Source organism: Leopardus geoffroyi, chromosome C2, assembly GCF_018350155.1.
Source record: "Leopardus geoffroyi isolate Oge1 chromosome C2, O.geoffroyi_Oge1_pat1.0, whole genome shotgun sequence".
Taxonomy (NCBI): domain Eukaryota; kingdom Metazoa; phylum Chordata; class Mammalia; order Carnivora; family Felidae; genus Leopardus; species Leopardus geoffroyi.
In genome coordinates this window covers 121,539,894-121,559,996 of record NC_059333.1, presented here as the reverse complement: position 1 = coordinate 121,559,996, position 20,103 = coordinate 121,539,894, and the positions used below count along the sequence as shown (strand labels likewise).

The 20,103-nt window shown below is 36.2% G+C and overlaps 1 protein-coding gene across 4 annotated transcripts in view; it reads right to left on the bottom strand.

The window, feature by feature from the left end:
* Positions 1-3,353: 3,353 nt before the first annotated feature.
* XRN1 (5'-3' exoribonuclease 1) overlaps positions 3,354-20,103 on the bottom strand; it is a 120,255-nt gene continuing 103,505 nt past the window's right edge. For 3 of the 4 annotated variants that reach the window (XM_045503421.1, XM_045503423.1, XM_045503424.1), the window contains 10 exons: positions 19,999-20,060; positions 18,390-18,500; positions 18,112-18,234; positions 17,492-17,651; positions 15,166-15,347; positions 13,441-13,554; positions 13,244-13,346; positions 9,763-9,801; positions 9,250-9,410; positions 3,354-8,279 (listed from right to left, as the gene is read on the bottom strand). In XM_045503421.1, coding sequence (XP_045359377.1) covers positions 7,977-8,279; positions 9,250-9,410; positions 9,763-9,801; positions 13,244-13,346; positions 13,441-13,554; positions 15,166-15,347; positions 17,492-17,651; positions 18,112-18,234; positions 18,390-18,500; positions 19,999-20,060 — 1,358 coding nt within the window. In that variant the 3' untranslated portion in view covers positions 3,354-7,976. The remainder of the gene's footprint in view (positions 8,280-9,249; positions 9,411-9,762; positions 9,802-13,243; positions 13,347-13,440; positions 13,555-15,165; positions 15,348-17,491; positions 17,652-18,111; positions 18,235-18,389; positions 18,501-19,998; positions 20,061-20,103) is intronic. The other variant, XM_045503422.1, reaches the window with a different exon arrangement.

Sequence of the window (20,103 nt, the reverse complement as noted above, 5' to 3'; positions counted from 1 at the left end):
TAAAATCATGTTAATACTAATAGAAGAGCATTCTGGGGATATCTTCCCATCCCGACTCTTGCTCTAAAGCATGCTGCTCCACAAGAATGGGCCACAGCAGACATGTTTGTATTAGTTGGCTGACCTTACTTGCCTGGGCAGAGGTGGACACCTGACACAATTCCACCCATCTGGAGTTGAGATGGAGACATGCTAGCCCTAGGCTGGTTGCTGGTACTGAGGCAATGTATAGCTGGAACACGGAAGCCAGGAGTGTTCAATAGGCAGAGATGAGAGTAGGAAAGATAAGATATCCATGTTCTGGATGGCTTTTTTGTTCTTGGTCCAGGCCCCTTTGAAGCCCCGCTATGTTCTTGCTCTTGGATTCTAGGTAATTTTCCTGCATCCATATGATAAATCTTCTACCCCCACCCTTATTTTATTTTTTCTTGAGATAGTTAAAAATTTTTTTTTGGTATTTATTTTTGACAGACAGAGGGACAGAGCATGAGCGGGGGAGGGGCAGAGAGAGAGGGAGACACAGAATCTGAAGCAGCTCCAGGCTCTGAGCTGTCAGCACAGAGCCCGAAGCAGGGCTTGAACTCACAGAGCATGAGATCGTGACCTGAGCCAAAGTCAGAAGCTCAACCGACTGAGCCACCCAGGTGCCCCTTCTTGAGCTACTTTAAGTGGGATTTTGTTATGTCCAAACAAAGCTGCTTGGACTAAGATAGCCTTCAGGATGAAATTAAAACACTTTAACATGGTCTGTAATGCTCTTTATGACCTAGTGTCTACGTTCACCTCCATTTTACTTCTTATCTAAATTGGCACCATACAATTCAGCCCTGATCAGTCTCCTCCCTCACTTGAGTCCTTTAAGCATAGACCACAGGCCTCCTGCTGGATCAGAAAAGAGACCCTGATACTTTCCCAGCCTGTGAGGTTCCCCTTTCTTGTGGACTTGTTATACTGGTGTTGTGCCTCGTGTTTACTTGTCATTCTTTTACTGACTTTATGGGTAGTCAAGACTAGGTCTTATTCCTATTTTTTTAAATGTTTACTTTTGAGATGGGGTGAGGGGCAGAGACAGAAGGGGACGGAGGATCTGAAGCAGGCTCCGCACTGACAGCAGACAGCCAGATGTGGGGCTTGAATACACGAACCACGAGATCATAACCTGAGCTGAAGTTGGACATTTAACTGAGCCACCCAGGTGCCCCATTATTCCTATTTGTTCATGCTGTGCTTGTACTAAGTCCTTAAAAGATACCAATAAACAACAAATCAAATGAGAGTATATTTTTAACAAACCTACACAGTGTTGATGTGAAAACTAGATTATGAAACCTGAACCTTATCCTATAGCAAAGTGGTTAAGAGTGTAGGTTTTGAAGTCAGACTACTGCATAGGTAAAACCTATTTACATGGTAGGGTTATGAGGATTAAAGGGTATAATCTGTGTAAACCATTTATAATATTGGCCTGGGATATTAGGCACTTAGTAATCAGTAGACTTATTGATTATCTAGGAACTCAGTGAAACATGGCTAACACTCCTACAATTATAGGAATCAGGGGCTCCATAAAGCATTGGAAAATTCTTAATTTTCTTTTAACATTTACTCATTTTTGAGAGAGAGACACAGAGCATGAGTGGGGAAGGGGCAGAGAGAGAGACACACACACAGAATCAGAAGCAGGCTCCAGGCCCTGAGCTGTCAGCACAGAGCCCGACGCGGGGCTTGAACTCACAGACCACCAGATCATGACCTGAGCCAAAGTCGGATGTTTGAGCCACCCAGGCACCCCAAGCACTGGAATATTCTAAAGGCAACCATTTGCCAAATTGAAGGGGTTTAACTGGGATGGCCCTTTTATGAGAGCTGTTTACAGGCACATCATACAGTGAGCTTTGGTTACTATCAGGGTAAAGCTGTTTTGCAGGCCTTCTTTTATGTAAAAACTGTAAGAACTGCTGGACCAGGATGTGGTTGTTGCGTAAGAGCCTGGCTTAGAGAGGTCAGCATTTCCTTGTCAACTCACAGGCCGGTAGGAGCAGCTCAAAATGACCTGCCTTCCCCTCCCCTCTCACCACTATTACAGATGAGTGACCCGACCTACAGAGTCACAGAGACCACAGACCTCATAGCCCCATGGATAGGAGACAGAGTGCACTGGAAGGTAACCCCCTAAGGTTCAGGTCCTGAGAACCTTGATTGTACTTCCTGGATTGTATTCTGTAAGATTGCCCCAATTTCTTGCAACAAATTTCCTTTCCTTAAGCTAGCTTGAATGGGTTTTGGTTTATTTAGTTTTGATGCTCAAGTCAAAAGATTGGTACCAAGATTGGAGAGAAGTCCAATGATGCTATAGAGTTGGGGTGAAGAGGAGTGGTTACTATGGATCTCAATATGAGGAGCTGGCAGTCTAGGGGAATGGAGTGGGAAAATAGCTAGCTAAGTTTCCATTGGTAAGTGTAGACCACAGGCCTCCTGCTGGATCAGGGGGCCACATACTATATCAGGATGTGATTGCTCTTTAGAGTCTTGAGTGAAGTCTAGTCTCAATAGAGGCAGTCTGAGATTTATCAGGCAGACTGGGAGCAGATATAGTAGGAAGAGATGTTCCTCCCTCCTTAAGCCCTTCTTTCCAACTCCTTCTCACCCATACCATGGGAAGATTTTGGTAAAATAATGCATTGGAATTATATTGTGAGACATGGCTAATATCAGCAAGATGTGAGTCTTGGTAGATTCCCCAGTCTGATGAGTAGAAATGAGAGCCTCTTTCTATGTAGCTCTGTAAGAACCTTCCCTTGCATGGTAGAAAAGATACAGGGGATCATGACAGGAAAAAAGAACAGAGAGAGAAGAGTCTCCCAGATGGCCAGGTCAGGCACAAGGACTCTACAAACTGGATACTGGAGAGTGACTCAGTGGGAAAAGCATAAAGGCATTTGGCACCATTCAGAGGACTGTATATTTGGGATAGATCTTCATATACAAAGGATAAATCCTTATTTACTAACATTTGTAATACACCTAGTATGTACATAGTGCTTTATACATATTAACAACATGAAGAATGTTTTCTTCCTTTTAGAAGATGAAGAAACTGAGGCTTATACCTTATGTAACTTGCCAAAGCTAATATAATGATTTATTTACAACTAGTAATAAGTAGAGAAAGGATCTGAACAGTGGCCATCTCAATCTACAGTCTTCAGACTTTCTCCACTAACCATGCTGTCTCAGTTTAAATGACACAGATTCAAGATACAGATATAAAAAGATATAGGGTTTAAGTGAATACTGTGATGTTTCTACTTTTGATACTAATGTAAATATACAAGAAAAAACAGCTTATGAAATCATTCTCAAGGTTTAATTAAAATCCATATAGCATTTAACATGTATAGATGTTTTAACTCTTTCAATGACTCTCATATTTTAAAATCCTTCTGCACAACATTTTGAGGCTAACTTCATGCTAGAAATCTACAAATGTACAACTTAACACAAAAATACACAAAAAATACATTCGGAGTCCATTCCAATGCAAGTTTAAAACACTTTAATTGCAGACAATGTAAAGATATTTAAAAAACCAAAACTACAAAATGAGCACATAAAAGTCTTCCCTTTTGAATTTTTAATAAAATACTGCTCTGTATAAGATCTAATGAAAAATTCCAATTACTTATAAAATAGCTATGTGAGAAAAGAAATGAGTTAAGATACATATGTATGAATTATACTTATATTGTTTAAATGAACAGAATGTTGAACACTTTAATTATATAGCACACGATTTATTACTCATATATCAAAATAGATGAAAACCCTCAGAGAAGCAACTGGGTGCAAGCAAAAGAAAATGTAAGAGACCTGAAGCAACAAAACAAAACAAAACAACAAAAAAACCAAACCAAAAACAAAGGAAAAAGCCCCTTAGCTGTAAAGGGAAAGGAATAAAATAACTTAAAGCAAACTGTGGACCAAATTCTCAGTCCTATTATTTCATGAGAAACAGTATGAGAATTTAGCTTCACAATACTAAAATATCTGTAGAAGCTTAATTATTTGGCCTAGGCAATTTAATAGTATACCAACTGCCGAAATCAACAGCAATGGCTGTACTTCTGGAAAAAAATTAATTTTTACAGGTTTAACTACGTAAAACTATCTACTGGAAACCAGAGTCTCCATCACAAATTGCACTTGAGATGGCTGAATGCATTGATTGAGCAAGGCATAATTGTTGGTTCACTGACATACACACAAATACAAAAGCAGCTATATTCCTGATATTCTTCATTACTAAAACTATTTTATACATTTTTTTCCCTCTTAAAAAAAAAAAAAAAATCAGTGCCGTCGGAGCTTTTAACTCAGTGTTGTAACATTGACACTTCCACACGCATGCTGACTCAGCACTGTTGTCTCTCTGTTTCAACACTGTCTCTTACTGCCCCCTGGTGGAAGATGGAGAAGTCTGATGGAAATACGAACCAGGTCAGTTTGAAAAATATTCATTTCTGGAATTTTAAGCCTTATCCTGACTAGGAAAAGGAAGCTCCCATGAAAAAGACTATTCCACTGACAAAGCTTACAAAATATATGTAAAGAACACTGTCAGTTTGAGTACTATCACTATCTCTAGAAAAATGATAAAGGAACTTCTGTGATTTTTTTTTTTTTTTTTGAGTAGAGAATGCCTGTCACAGTTATTTCTTTCCAATACATTAATTGTCCTCTACAGTAAAAATGTAATTTGAAAGCAAGATGATCCTAAGAAAGATAGAAAGCTCAAAAAGTTGTTGAAGTGTACACAGTTGCTTTAAAAAAGATGCTCTGAACGATGACACAAAGCACATTAGGCCTAATTTCAATGGAGATCTGGACAGTTCTATTTACTTAATGTAAAAATTAGACTACCATTATAAAAATGTATGATTCATTAATACAAATAGAACAGATGATTAAAAAGTGAGTGACTAAAAAAGCCCCTGCAGCTTATCTACTTCCTTGAGCTAGAAATATAGTCTGAAAATGGAGTGATTGATCTTATTTAATTAGATTGCTTCTTCTACCTCTTCACTGACCCTCCCCTTGAAACGAAGAATTTGGATTAGTTTGGAAATATCAGTCTAAAACCAAAGCAAATACCTGATCACCTGATCATAGAAGAGGAAATAAACAACAAAAAACCTGCATTAAGAGTTATTTCTCCCACCAACAGAAAAACAAAAACAAAAACAAAAAACACCTTATCTTTTCAGTTCTAAAGGAACTACTTATCCCTCTGAAAAGCAAGGAAGTCTTAACTTGAAACCGTACACACAGTGGCAAAAATAATTTTCCATGCAACTGTCTCTCTGATGTTTAAGACTTTAGTCTACATGATGTTTAAATCAATTACATTCTGTCAAATTATAAAACTCAGGTAATGATCAGGTAATGCAGGAAACGGTAACAAGGTATGATGAGACTAGAAGAATCAATCTTCAAAATTCATTTAATGCACTCAAAAAAAAAATTATTGAATAAGAATATTTAGATTTAACTGCTGTAGTTATGTGGAAGCATGAAGCATTTGGGGACTCTCTTCTTCCGTGCCCTATACAGACCGCAGCTTTCATTGAACGTTTATAACAGATTCAACAAATGGGCATATTTCTATACTTTGAGCTGGTTTGAGTCTGCCCCATCCGAAAGGGAAAAATTTTAAGTTTCCCATACTATCAGTGAATCCAGTCTCCAAGATTATCATGAGATAAAAACAGCCTCTACTTCTCACAGCCTCCACAGGGAGGCACAAGTCCTGTTGATCTATTGACCTCATGCCCACATCTAGAATAGGTCTACAAGGGGGAAAGGAAAAGACATGAAGGCTTGACCACTATCTAGTCACTATCAAGCGCTTTCCTATTTTAATCTCTCTTTAATCTTGACCTTTAGAATACTATGTTTTTTAAAAAATGGAGGAAAGAACAAAAAGAAAACACTTCTACTGCCTATGCATGGAGAATTATCAGCTCACTTTGCTCAAACACGGGAAATATCTTTATGAGTTCGGTGGCAATATGCCTGTTGGAACTTTTCTTGGAGTTTTCAGAAGATGGCACATGCTCTGTACTCTAAAAAAGATGTGGGTTGTGCACTATTTTTAGAGGGGTCACATAGCAATGATGAGTGAGACAATTCTTGACTGCTGGTTTGTACAGGTACATAAGGTGAAAAATATTACACACTCTAAAGTAGTAGAGGTTGACAGAAAATTACTGTCATAATTTCACTTTTTTGTATTGTATTCCTATAATAGATGTTTCCTTTTAAAATAAATAGAGAGTCTGTGAGATAATGAGGACAAACATTGAGAATTATTTCAGCCTCATTATTCAATATCCCACTACAGATAAACATTCCCAACAAGGGAACGCTGGGAACCAATGAACATTTGAATCTGGAAAATTAACAGAAAATAAAATCACAGAAACTCACATGACTATAATAAATGCCAGATAATGAACATTTATCTCTTATACTAAAGGCACTACTAATATACAAATATCCTATTAACATATAGAGAAACTCTGAAATCAGCAGTTAGAGAAAGGAATCCATTTAGTTCAATGCCAGCATTAAAAAACAAATAGACTACTTTAAGACTCATGGCAGAGTTTTTAATGAGTTCAATGAAACTGGATATAATAATAAGCAGCTCCATATAAACATTATGGTTTCTACTCTTAAAAAAGTATGATAACTTACTTCCTTAAAAATATAAGCATATCACAAAAACTAAAGGATAAATATATATATAAAAACTCAGGCCCTGGTACCACTGAGAAGTTTTCATAAATTCTAAAATAATTTCAACAGCCATAGCTTGAACGCTACACACCCACACATGACATGCAAAGACAAAATGCCAGCGTCACTGAACAGTTCAGCATAAAGCTAAAAATGTGGGAACAGAATGAGACAGGCATTTGTCATGTAAATTAAGTACACCACAAACTGATTGTGCCTGTATTATAGCACACCTTAGAATTTTTTTAAAAATTAGAATTTCATCAGTCCCAAGAAGCACTACAAGGATCAACAGTGGAACTCTCACATATGTTTAGGTAAGCAGGTAAAAAGCTATACAAAAGAGTAACACAATTTATTTCAACTAACAACATGATTAATAGATTTTACTTTACTCTGTTAGAAGGTTAATTTGTGGTCATTGTACCCTGTAGATTTTGAAACTTAATTTTATTAGAAATTACTAATGCTGGTTTTTGAGTATTCTAAAAAATTGTAATTACTTGCTCAAATCTAGATTGCTATTTATAGTTCTAAGCAGTTAAATGAAATACTCTGACCAATATTCTAAACTTGCTTTGGTACAAAATCTAGAATAAAGCAAAACTGGCAGCACCACCACAAGTGTGATCGTTTCACAGCAGGTCTAAAGGACCCTCAGAGACAACAAAACCTAAGTTAAAATACTTATAAATAAGAGCCATTCTCCTGATAAACTTGTTACATCATTAAAAAGAGAAATAAAATCCACACTTGGTAAATTATACTTGAGGCCCGATTTTCACGCTCCATTTAATTATCCCTCAAGAGTGTCAAAATTTATTATTATTGCACTATGATGTCTACGTCATAGTTTAGGATGCTTCTAATGATGAGGCCGATAGTTAGAGTGGTACATTTTAATGCTTAGTCCACTGATACTATTTTAACACAAGGTTTAATTTAGCTTTTTTTCTTTTTTACAGCTTTACTGAGGTATAATTGATGTAAAACAAACTGTACATGTTTAAGATGCACAATTTGATATAGCATGAAAAGTGCCTGACAACAAATCAAAAATTTTAATTGAAACATATTATTTTAAAATAGCACATTCCAATTTTTTATGAGACACAGATATGTATTTCTAAAAAGCTGGCTGGAAAGAAAAGAAATTAATTTAATTCCAAGTACCAAATTTATTCAGAAGGTTTAGGAACACCAAAATTGACAGCCAGTTTTCTTGATTTTCTTCTTGAAGAAGAGCTTGGTGTTGACTTGTGGTGAGACATACTGTGGCCTTGGGAGGCGCCTTCAACTTGAAAAGAAGAAGCAGGTTGAGTAATTTGAGAGGACTTTAAGGAAGCTGATGAAGTCTCCTGTGGAATCACTTTGGTGACATTGGAAGATGTTGGCTGGCTAGTCTGAAGTGGGGTAGCTGGAGCACTCTGGGCCTCCTTACTCTCAAAGTTCTTTTTGTTTGCAACCCTTTTCTTAGTAACCTTTAAGGAATAAAAGCATCATTAATTAACAATGCAGGCAGAAAAAACTAGTGTCATTAAGCATGTTGCTAATGTCTGTCAATAATGCTGACTTGTGATTTCTACTTATTATCTCCAAACCAGACTTCAGCAATTAAAGGCATTTAAATATTTAAAAATTCTCCATAACTTAAAGAAAATTTATATTCCTGATTTTAAAATCACTTGTGCTAGAAAAAAATGTTACTTGCTACAATTATTAATTATTAGAACACAAACTCAAGATAGCAGGAACCAGGTCAGATTGATCACCACTGGTCAAAATGTATTATTTTTTCTAAAAAATTATTTTTAATTTTTTAAAAGTAATCTCTACGTCCAATGTAGGGCTCAAACTCACGACTCCAAGATCAAGAGTCGCATGATCTACCAACTGGGCCAGCTGCCCCGACTAATGGTCATAATACATATTCTTAGCATCCAGACCAGTACTGGACTTCTAGTTGGCCTTGAATCAGTAATAATTAAATAAACAAATTTTTCTCAATAGTCCTTGAGCATTAAAAAATGAACTCTCTAAAAAATACAGTAATTCTTGGGGCACCTGGGTGGCTCAGTCAGTTAAGTGTCCGACTTTGGCTCAGGTCATTATGTCGTGGTTTGTGAGTTCAAGCCTTGCATCGGGCTCTGTGCTCACAGCTCAGAGCCTGGAGCCTACTTCGGATTCTGTGTCTCTGTCTCTCTCTGCCCCTCCCCCACTTGTGCTCTGTCTCTATCAAAAATAAATAAAATGTAATATATATATATATATATACACACACACACATACACATATTTATGTATTTATGTATACATATACACATGTATACACATGTATATACATATGTATACACATGTGTACACGCATGTATACATATGTCATATATGACACACACACACACATACACACAGATATATATATATATATAGTAATTCTCTTTTCAGGTCTCACCTGTAGAGGTATGAACTGATTATGCACACCACTGGGCATTCCCCCAGCCATGGGCATGGTCCCAGAATATGAAGCATGATGAAAAGGCTTCCCAGGAACTGGCACTGGTGGTCCCCATGGCATTGAGCCAAAGAGGTGAGATGATGAAGGCATTATATTAGCTGTTAAAAATCATGGAAAAGTTCTTTTTCAGTAAAATAGTACCATCAAAACCCTGAAATTTAAGACCTCCTTCTGCTACCCTTTTTTTGGCTTTTATCATTTTGGCAAAGGGCATATATACACTTAATTTATGATTAATCTTGCTTACAACATTACACCTTGGGACACCCCCTTAGGACCATAAGCCATCTATAGAAGTCAGCTTATCATGCTGTCTGGCCTACAAAGGCCAATGGTATCATATACTAATATGAACTTCAGGAATATTTGTAATACTATTTAAAAAAATAATAAAAGGATCATGAAACTGTCCCTTGGGGGAGAAAAAGAGAGAAATCTTAAGGATCTCACCTGCCCCCAGTGCTAAGTTGCTTCCATAGTGATCCCAGCCTACAAAAAAACCAAAAAAACTCAAGTCTTGAAATCTGATCACTTTCATATGACATGTAGAATCTTTCTTTTCCCTATTCTAATATTTGTAATTCAAGGATTTAAAACATTACGTTTTGTTTCCTATTAAAAGCACACTGAACCAGTGGTTTCCAAACCTGATTTCTATATCTGAGTATTTGGGGAGCTTGTGAAATACAGATTCTTAGGCAAGGCCTCAGACCTAGTAAACCAGACTCACAGAGGCTCAGGAATCTGTATTTTTTGAAGCACAGTTGACATACAGGATTATTTGAGTTTCAGGTGTACAACATACTGACTTGATATTTATATGCATTGCAAAATGCTCACCATGACAAGTGTAGTAACTACCTGTCACCATACAAAGTTATTAAAATATTATTGAATACATTCCCTCTGCTGTACTTTTTCATCTCCCTGACTTGATCAGTACAAAACTGAAAGTTTGTATTTTTTAGTTCCCTTCACCTCTTGTGCCCATCCTCCAACTCCCTCTCCTCTGGCAACTACCAGTTCAATCTCTTTTTATGAGTCCGTTTCTGTTTTGTTTGTTTTTAGATTCCACATATAGAAGAAATCATACGATATTTGTCTTTCTCTGTTGTACCTTGATGGACACTTAGGTTTCTTCCATATCTTGGCTATTGTAAGTAATACTACAATGAACATAAGGGTGCATACATCTTTCTGAATTAGTGTTTTTGTTTTCTTTCGGTAGATACACAGAAGTGGAACTGCTGGATCATATGGTATTTCTATTCTTAATTTCTTGAGGAACCCAAGGAATCTGTATTGTTCATGGGCTCCACAGGTGGATTCTTATTTAGTTAGTACCAGTGCCGCATATGGGAACTACTACATTAAACAATGACAAGTGAGACACCAGCACACTGCCACTGAAGGAAGACATGTACTGTGTTCAAAATTTCTTTTCAGAGAAGTAAAAAGGCAGCCAGACCTATAAGATAGGATAGTTTGATAATTCAGCCACTTAAAAAAGTTTTGGATCAGGAGAAAAGAATCATAATGTATTTTAGTATTCTGAATTAAACATGTACAAATTCTTGCATGAAAAAAACTTTTAATATGAAAAATGCTAAAAATATTTATAAAATTAGGCCTTGATACTACCTATAAGCAACTCTGGTGTCTGTCATAATGTTAAGAAGATCTATTTAAAAGGTGCTATATTGTCATTTATTTATTTATTTATTTATTTATTTATTTATTTTTTGAGAAAGAGAGAGAGGGAGCACGTGTGCAAGCAGGGCAGCGGTACAGGGAGAGGGAGAGAGAGCATCTTAAGCAGGCTCCATGTATATATAGCTTAGAACCCAACTTGGGGCTTGATCTCACGACTGTGAGATCATGACCTGAGCTGAAATCAAGAGTTGGCAGCATAACCGACTGAGCCATCCAAGTGCCCCTAAAAGATGTTATAGTAATCTTATGCATAGATCAACTCCACAATTTCCCCAATGAATCATTGTTCTAAACATAAAATACACTTTCCTCCATTTTTTTCCACTGGGACTTTTTCACATCATAAAGTAGGAATCTATAAAATAACTTAAAAATGTTAATCTGATGCTGAAGTTTTTTCTCCTGATTAACATTTAAATATCTTGGCTTTTCTGGGGCACCTGGGTGGCTCAGTCGGTTAAATGTCTGACTAAGGATCAGGTCATGATCTCATGGTCTGTGAGTCTGAGCCCTGCGTCGGGCTCTGTGTTGACAGCTCAGAGCCTGGATCCTGCTTCAGATTCTGTGTCTCCCTCTCTCTGCCCCTCCTCCACTTAGGCTCTGTCTCTGTCTCTCTCTGTCAAAAATAAATAAACTTAAAAAAGAAAAAAAAAAGAAATTTCTTGGCTTTTACTTGTACTATATATATATATTCTCCAAAAGTCAGCAGGTATTTTCTTTATAGTTCAGTGAATTTCTGAAAAGAACCATCTTCCAACTTTCTACATGAGCTATGGCTGGCTACAAACTGAGAACAGGATAAGGAAAAGGAACTTTACCTTAATCTCAGTTTTCAGCCAAATATTTGTACTCTGTGCCTGGTGTTCCCGAATCTAGAGAGTCCTCTGGAGAATATACTACCAGCACTTTGCCTGAAGGGGCTGTGTGGGGTGGTATCTGAGGAGTCTCATCTCTCCACATACAGACTTTGAAACAATCGCCCTTTTTTCAGCCCATGCCTCATTGGAAGCTCTGATAGCTTCTGATACTTTCAAGCTCTGCAACTTTTAGGATTTATGAGGGAGGAGAGATGCTCATCATCTCATTTGGATTATCTTCTACAGATACTTTAGGGTAGCTTATCCCTGCTCTGCTAAATTAGTTATTACTCTGTGAATTGCTTTTCTCATCATGAACTCTTTTCAAATCTCTAATCTGCTGATATTTCTTCTTTTAGCTCTCTGTCCTTATAAGTGTAAAAGGTTTACACTTTTAAAATAATTTATTGTTCAGTTTCATGTAGTTTGGGCCAAGAGAAGAGATAATTTGTTTAATATGCATTATTAAGTTTTCTAATGTTTGTAGTGAGGATTAGCTGTGTAGAGCTACTACACTAATATCTCAGAAAATAAAATTTCTAAACCTGAAATAAACAAATGATTGGTTTTAAAATATAATGAGTAGGATATAAAGAAGCCAACTGCTATTAGGAAAAAGGGGTGATAAAAGAAAAGTTTAATAAGCTTAAGATTTAGAATCATAAAATTATAAAATGGTAGTCTCAAAGAAATCCTGGACACAGTCTAGCATAAATAAGAAAATGGATTCCCAAAGAAGTTATATGATTTTTGCAAAGTCAGGCAGTAAAAGACCCTGGACAAAAAGAGTTCTGATTCCAGAGTGACCATTTTATTCCCTCAGAACACTAGGAAGATCCCAAATGGCTACAGGAAGCAGGGAGCTACCTGCTTGATAACTCAGGCTCTACATTTGAAAGAGGAAGACAGTTATGAGAGAATATTAAGAGACACACAGTAAACTTAGAAACTCCTCATTCTTCATTTTGAAGCTTCATCATCAAGGGCAGTTTCTTTCACATCCACAGCTTCAAAGCCTTATCTGTTCTTTATTCCCTCCACTTGTTTTCCTTCCCCCTTTCCCACCTCTGTTTTGATGTCTAACTTAAACCTAAATTCATCTGTCAGCAGCTACTGGGGAATAAGGGACTGCCTAGAACAAAGAACAGTTCTACTTCAGCTAGACTAGAGGCTATAGAGGGGAATGGTATTTCTAGATAAATCTGCAATCTCTAGTTCCAGTCTTATTTTTCTCACAATTCCTTCTTACATTCCCTAGATATTTAAATACATTTTTGGTTTCCTCAAAATGATGTTTCTTAAAAGAACTTTCTAAAAACAGAAACTCAATAACAAATATTTAAAAAGGCCAAGTATCTTACCAGTAGGTTGAGGAAAAACTGGAGGAATGGTTCCGGGTGGTACAGCAGGAGGATAATTTGGAAATATTGGTGGAGGAAAAGGGAAATTCACTCCTAAGGAGCCCTAAGGAAGAATTTAAAAGTTAGAAGACAATGCAACAAAAACATCTATAGAGATTAATTAAAAGTTTAGTAGAGAAGTCATGATTAATTCTTACCAACTGTTGTAATGCAAAAAGTGCAGCTTTTTCCTTGGCTTCATTTTCAGAATGGCACTGTGGCCCATGTACCAGTAAGCCATTAGATAATTTTACCTGACAAACTGTCATCGTCTAAAAAAGAGAACATGAATGTCTATGAAGTTATCTGTCTAGGAGGTTGACCTTCTCCCCTCAAGCTTAAACAAGTAGAATACTTTCATGTGACATTCTATAAAAAAGAATTCAAAAATTCAACAAAGGACAATCATTTTAAGTTTTGGGTTGCCCTGCAAAATTTTAGAATTGTTTCCTTATCTTGCCATGTTTACAAAATAAAATGCTCTTTAAGCTAGCTGAAGGGTCAGGCATCCTAATGCAAATGAAAGCCAACAAAATTTTTTCCTTATACCAAGGGTTGGGAAACTAGGCCTTCTGCTTATTTTTATAAATAAGGGTTGTGTTTGCAACACAGCCAAGTCCCTTCTTTCATGTATTGCCTAAGTCTGTTTTCATACTATACTGCCCAGCTGAGTAGCTGTGACAGAGACCATATGGCCCAGAAGGCCTAAAATACTCACTATCTGGCCCTTGGGAAAAAAAAAAAAAAAATTCTGACTCCTGCTTTACACCATCCTCCAATTAGCAGATATTTCATTAATATGAATTAACTGCCAAAATCTAAAAGACTTAGAGGTTATGTCCAATTTTATGTTCACACAGAAGTTACAACTCTTTATTACACATTTTTTCTTTTATAAAAAAATTTTTTTAAAAATTCTACTTTTTTAAAAGGTAGTCATTTTTATGTGATGTTGTGAGTTTAAGCCTACTTTCTGTTTTAGGTGAGAATATATTAACAACTTGGATATAAAGAGGATCAAAGAACCTTTCCTATCGTCTGTGGTTCTCAAGGTACAGTCTGGGGCCCCTGGGGGTCCCCGAAACCCTCTCAGGAGGTCCTTGAGGTCCAAACTATTTTAATAATGATATTAAGGTGCTATTTGTCTTTTCCACTCTCAGTTTCTCACAAGTATATAGAGGACAAAAAATTCACTGATATAGCTTTAGATTCTACACTGCAACTAACTTCTAAGAAAATACCATATTTTAATGTAGTATCAAAAAGTATCTACTATCTGCAAAGGCTATTAGAATTCCCTCCTTTTCTCTAACTATCAGTCTGTCTAGGGCCAGATTTTCTTCATGTATTTTAACCAAAACAAATCATAAGAGATTGATAGTAAGAAGCAGATATGAGAATCTAGCTTATTCCATTAAGCTAGAGATGGAAAAGATTTGTAAAAGTGTAGAGGAGTGCCACTCACTAAAATTTTTGAAAGGTTATTTTTAATAAATAATGCTTTTAATTTTTTGTTTTAATTTCTAATACAGTTAATATAGATATAAAACAAGTAAGCAAAAATCCTTTGGGGTCCTCAAAAAAAAAAAAAAAAAAAGGTGGAAGTTTAATAGGCCAAAGCTTTGAAAATTGCTGCTATAGACCAAGATCCCTAGCTCTATCAATCTGTCCAAGACTACGTGCTGCCCAGGTTCCTCTCTGTCAGCATCTCTGAGGGCTCTGGCATAAATATGAGTGAGCCATAGTGGGAAGAATAAATCTATGTTGCTCATAACGTACAAAAACTCAGCTCCATTATATTATTTTTAGCCAAAGATTTTCAGTTAATCTATTTAAGATCAGTGTTAAAGAACTTAAATAAATGGAACAGTAGTATAGTATACCTGTGGTGTTCTAAGAAAGGAGAAATCTGGTTGTGGCATTCCAATAAGGGAACAAATTCGAGAAAGTTCAGTTACTGGTGTGGACACAGGAGGGATATGGCTGGGAGCAGGCCAACACACATGGTCCATAGGCTGAACATTATGGTATTCGCTAGTACTGTGAGGCTTATTCATGTAAGATGCTACCAAAAAAGAGAAAAGAATATATCTATATTAAATGATATACTGAACTATGCAGTTATTGTAGGGTTTTACAGATAGCAAGCAAAAATTGTTAAAAGGTGAAAAGAGGAATCTCCCATGAAGCAAATAGAAGAACTATCTAGTACTGCCTAAAATTACCAAGAATTCAATACAGATTTTTAAATGACTGTAACTGATTAATGATTCATGATGAAGATTTTAAAACATGGTAAGTAGCTGACTGCCAAAAACTGACATCTTGAGAGATTAATGACTATATAGTTATTTTCGAGCAAAGCAAAATTTGAACAAGCAAATAGTTTTTTTTGAGCTGATTTACAATTCTTTTTTTTTTTTTAAAGTTTATTTATTTTTGAGAGACGGAGAGAGATATGGCATGAGCAGAGGAGGGGGCAGAGAGACAGGGAGACACAGAATCTGAAGCAGGATCCAGGTGCTGAGCTGTCAGTACAGAGCCTGACACGGGGCTTGAACCCACAAGCTGTGAGATCATGACCTGAGCCGAAATCGGATGCTCAGAGGACTGAGCCACCCAGGCACCTTACAATTAATTCTTAAGTTTTGAGGCTTTGGGTTCAGTCTTGTCAAAATTCCATCCTACATTCTGAGACACATGGATAAATGGTCTTATTGCTCCAAAATGAAGCTGCTTAAAAGTTTTTCTAAAAGTAACCCTTTCAAGTGCTTTTACAGATGATTAAAACATTCTAAGAGTTCACATTCTTTAGGATGAACAAACTAATAGAACAAGAGCATACCCCAGTGAAGAATGAACCTAAACCTGTCACGTTATAGATTAAAAAAAAAAGGTTAAGTTGCTAGCCTAAAGCCACACAACCTGCAAACTCTGTTACTTGGGCTGGATTCTGAGCTCTCGACTCTTAAGAGATATATTCTTCATTATTCTGAAATAAAAGTTACTTGTTTTTTGACAGCAAGACCATCTTTTTCCAGTTTTGTTATTCCAAGAGCATGTCTGTCACCAGGATAGTTTCCTAATAGCTACTCAAATTTTAAATTGATTATTTATCTTATTATTCACTGGAATATAAAATAAATGAAGCTAGGCTCTGATTCTGTTCCAGATTTTGATGCTTAATGAAGTCAGTTCTGCTTATTTCAAACTGATGTTTGTTTGTTTGTTTTACCTGAGAAATTTCTGTCCCCACGTACTTTTGCATTAGTCATTCTTCCTGGTAGGCTTTTGCAGATAATTATACAGACAAAATACTGAAATATAGGGGACAGAGACAGTAGGGGCATATATGGATGTGTACTAAAATCTGGCTATGGGGCACCTGGGTGGCTAAGTTCGTTTAAGAGTGTGACTCTTGGTTTTGGTTCAGGTCATAATCTTGTGGTTTGTGGGCTTGAGCCCCACATCTGGCTCTGTGCTGACAGTGTGGAGCCTGTTTGGGATTCTCTCTGTCCCTCCTGTGCTCTCAGTCAGTCTCTCTCGCAAAATAAATAAATAAACTTAAAAAAACCAATCTGGCTATGTATTTGCCAGATGGCATGCTATAGGCTTCAAAATTTTAAGGTAAGCACCCACTTTACAGTGTCTTCCTCCATTAATTATTTATAATTGATTTTGTAGCTTCTTCTATTGGCCAAGCTATTAGAACATAATGCTATATCAATTATAGGTATATTGGTACCTGTAATATGCCAGACACAGTGCAAGCTGCTTTGTATGTATCATATAGTTATTGCAAGAGTCCTTTACAATGTTATTCTCATTTTATAAATATGAAAAAAAGCCTTAAAATCTTAGTAAAGTTAAATAATGTATTTAAGTTACAAAACTATTTTTAAATTACTGAGGGAAAAAAGCTAGAATGTGAAAACTTGTCTAGGTTTGGGCACTACAGAATGAGTATCTGCAAAAGCACAATTTAAGTAATCATAAGAAGACATTTAGGGACTATAGAGCTATTCGTTACAGAGTTATATTATTATTTAATGACACAGCATAAAAATTACATTCTTATTTGTTACTCTTCATTATACTCTTTTAAAACTATAGGTAGTTTTATCTTCAAAAGCACATGATAAAACAACCCAAATGAACGGAACATCTGAAATGATATTGGTTACTAGTACTAGTACTTTGTTCACGTACTTAATTTCTTATTTTGTTGAGGCTGTGAGGAAGGTCCATATTCATCTCTTCTATTAGAGGAAACAGTGGCTTCATTACCAAACTGCTTCATTTCGTTCTTATGGTCCACAGTATCAGAGGCATCAATTTTTAGTATTTCTTTAAGCATCCGAGTTCCTTTCTGTTTTTGAAAATAATTGGTATGGAGATGGTGGGGGTAGGTGGAGAAAAGTTAACCTTAGAGTTACAGAGCTTATTAACCTTTCTTTTAGTGAGTTCTAGTGTTAAAAATTAAGATGATAATTACATTCAGGTAAGGAATGAGCAAAATCAACAGTCTAGAGTTGAAACAAAATGTCCACATTACCTGCCACAGAAACAGTACTTATTCTTCTGCTTAACTTGACCAAATTACCTGGTGGCAATGTTTGAAAAGCAAACATACAGGTCTAAAAAAACCAAACATACGGATAACTAGAATGCCCAGGGAAGCCTGGTTTTCCCTACAAGATGACAATAATGATGCAACATACCAGTCCACAGGACGTAAAAGTGTTGTAACAGTTGCATGGGGTATGTACGCATGCGCCACAATAGTAAAATTACTACAGACAGTACAAAAGCTCCTACAGAACACAAACCATAGCAAATGACTGTGGTGACAAAAGTTCTTCACTTGGAGGCTCTTCATGATGAGATGACTGTACTTCATTTTCTTTGGAGATATTCAAGGATGCTAAAAAGTTCTCAATTCCAGGGTTAGGCTAAAAGAATAAATATTTTGTGCATAAAGATGAAAATATGAGGACACGGAAAAAGCTAAGAATTTTAGGTACAAAAACGATCATTTGAATTTTCACCCAATCATCTTCCCAGCTGCTAAAGTTTGGCAACAGAAATTGAATAAATGGTCTTTTACCTTATCAACAGCATTTGGGTAACCAGTCAGAACCTTCTGGTTTTCTGAGACTTCTGCACTTTCATTTCTCTTCAATAGCTTAATATTACATTTGGTAGGCCCTCCAAATGTCTATAAAAGAGTTAAGAATGAGCTTTTTGTGCAAATAGCTGCCATTTAATAGTGTTCTAAATAAATTACTGCAAATTTTTTTAAGTGCCATTTTCTTTTACATCTTAAAAATGGGTCTTGTAAACTTGGATGAGGAAAAAACTTAGATCTGCATCTTCATTAACTTCTAAATGAGATTTAGCATTTCCTTCAATTATGAATATTCCTTCAATGAAGCAATAGTGGTGATTCTAATTGCATTTCAATACAATTAATTTTCTTTCAAATCTTAAGTATTCTAGCATTAAAAACACTATTCTGAGAAAGAACCCATAACAAAGTTTATAAATCCCTTCCTAGAAGAAAGGAAATTATAGCATGAGAATTTCAGAAAAAGAGGGCCTTAAAAGTCAACCATTACTGGTATCTAAATATTAATGGGTTCCATTTGCTGATAACCTGGCATGTGCCAAATATTCTGCTAAGGTGCCTTTTATATATTTGATATATGACTAACTTATAAGAGATAAAATTCTTAAAAAATTAAACAATATGCATATAGAAAGTACATATACCATAAGTATATGTGTTGAATGTTTTTAGAGTAAAAATTTGTTATTCTTTGATCATAAAATGCATATACTCTCCTTATCAATCAGCAGAGACTATACAAAGGCAAACATAAATAACCTCAGCTTCCTCCCACACCAAGCTACTCCACACAATTAATTAATCATTAACTTTGCTATGTTGATCCCAAATGAATCATTGAATATACACATATTTCCACAGATTTTATACATACATACATACATTTATGTACGTAGGTATGTTTGTATGTATGTATATACAGACTAAATGTATCAAGCGAGATAAATCTATTTTTATCTCCATTTAATTAATTTTTATTTATTTATTTACTTTATAAAAGTAGGCTCCAAGCCTAGTGCTGAACCCAACGTGGGGTTCCAACTCACGACCCCAAGATTAAGACCTGAGCTGAGATCAAGAGCTGGATGCTTAACTGACTGAACCATGCAGGCAACCCTGCATTTTAAAGATGAAGAAATTAAGGGGGCACCTTGGTGGCTCAGTTGGTTCAGCGACCGACTCTTAATTTTGGCTTAGGTTGTGATTCCAGGGTTGTGGGATCGAGCCCCATGTTGGGCTCAGCGCTAAACGTGGAGCTTGCTTAAAATTCTCTCTCTTCCCCCTGCCTCTCTCCTCTGCTCGTGCTCTCTCTAAAAAAAGAAAAGATGAAGAAATTGAGGCTATAAGAGATGTAGTGAGTTGCTCAAAGCCACCCAACTATTAAATACATATCTGTTTATGTATTTATATATATGTATGTGTGTATAAGTATCTCTAGTTCCAAATCCTGACTCTAGCTGTGTAACTTCCCATCCAAGTAATTATGGATTTGGGCAACTTATGGATTTGGGCAGCAAAATTCAGATGCCACACAGCTACCCACTGTAATAAAAAGCTGGCTACTAGAATTTGATTTAAGAAAGCTTACCTGCTTATTTGACATTTTTTGTGACCGGCTCTCAGTTTTAGGACTCTTACACTCTTCTTTAACTAGAGACAAGAAAATAGGAATTTTGGTAAGTGAAAAGTATTG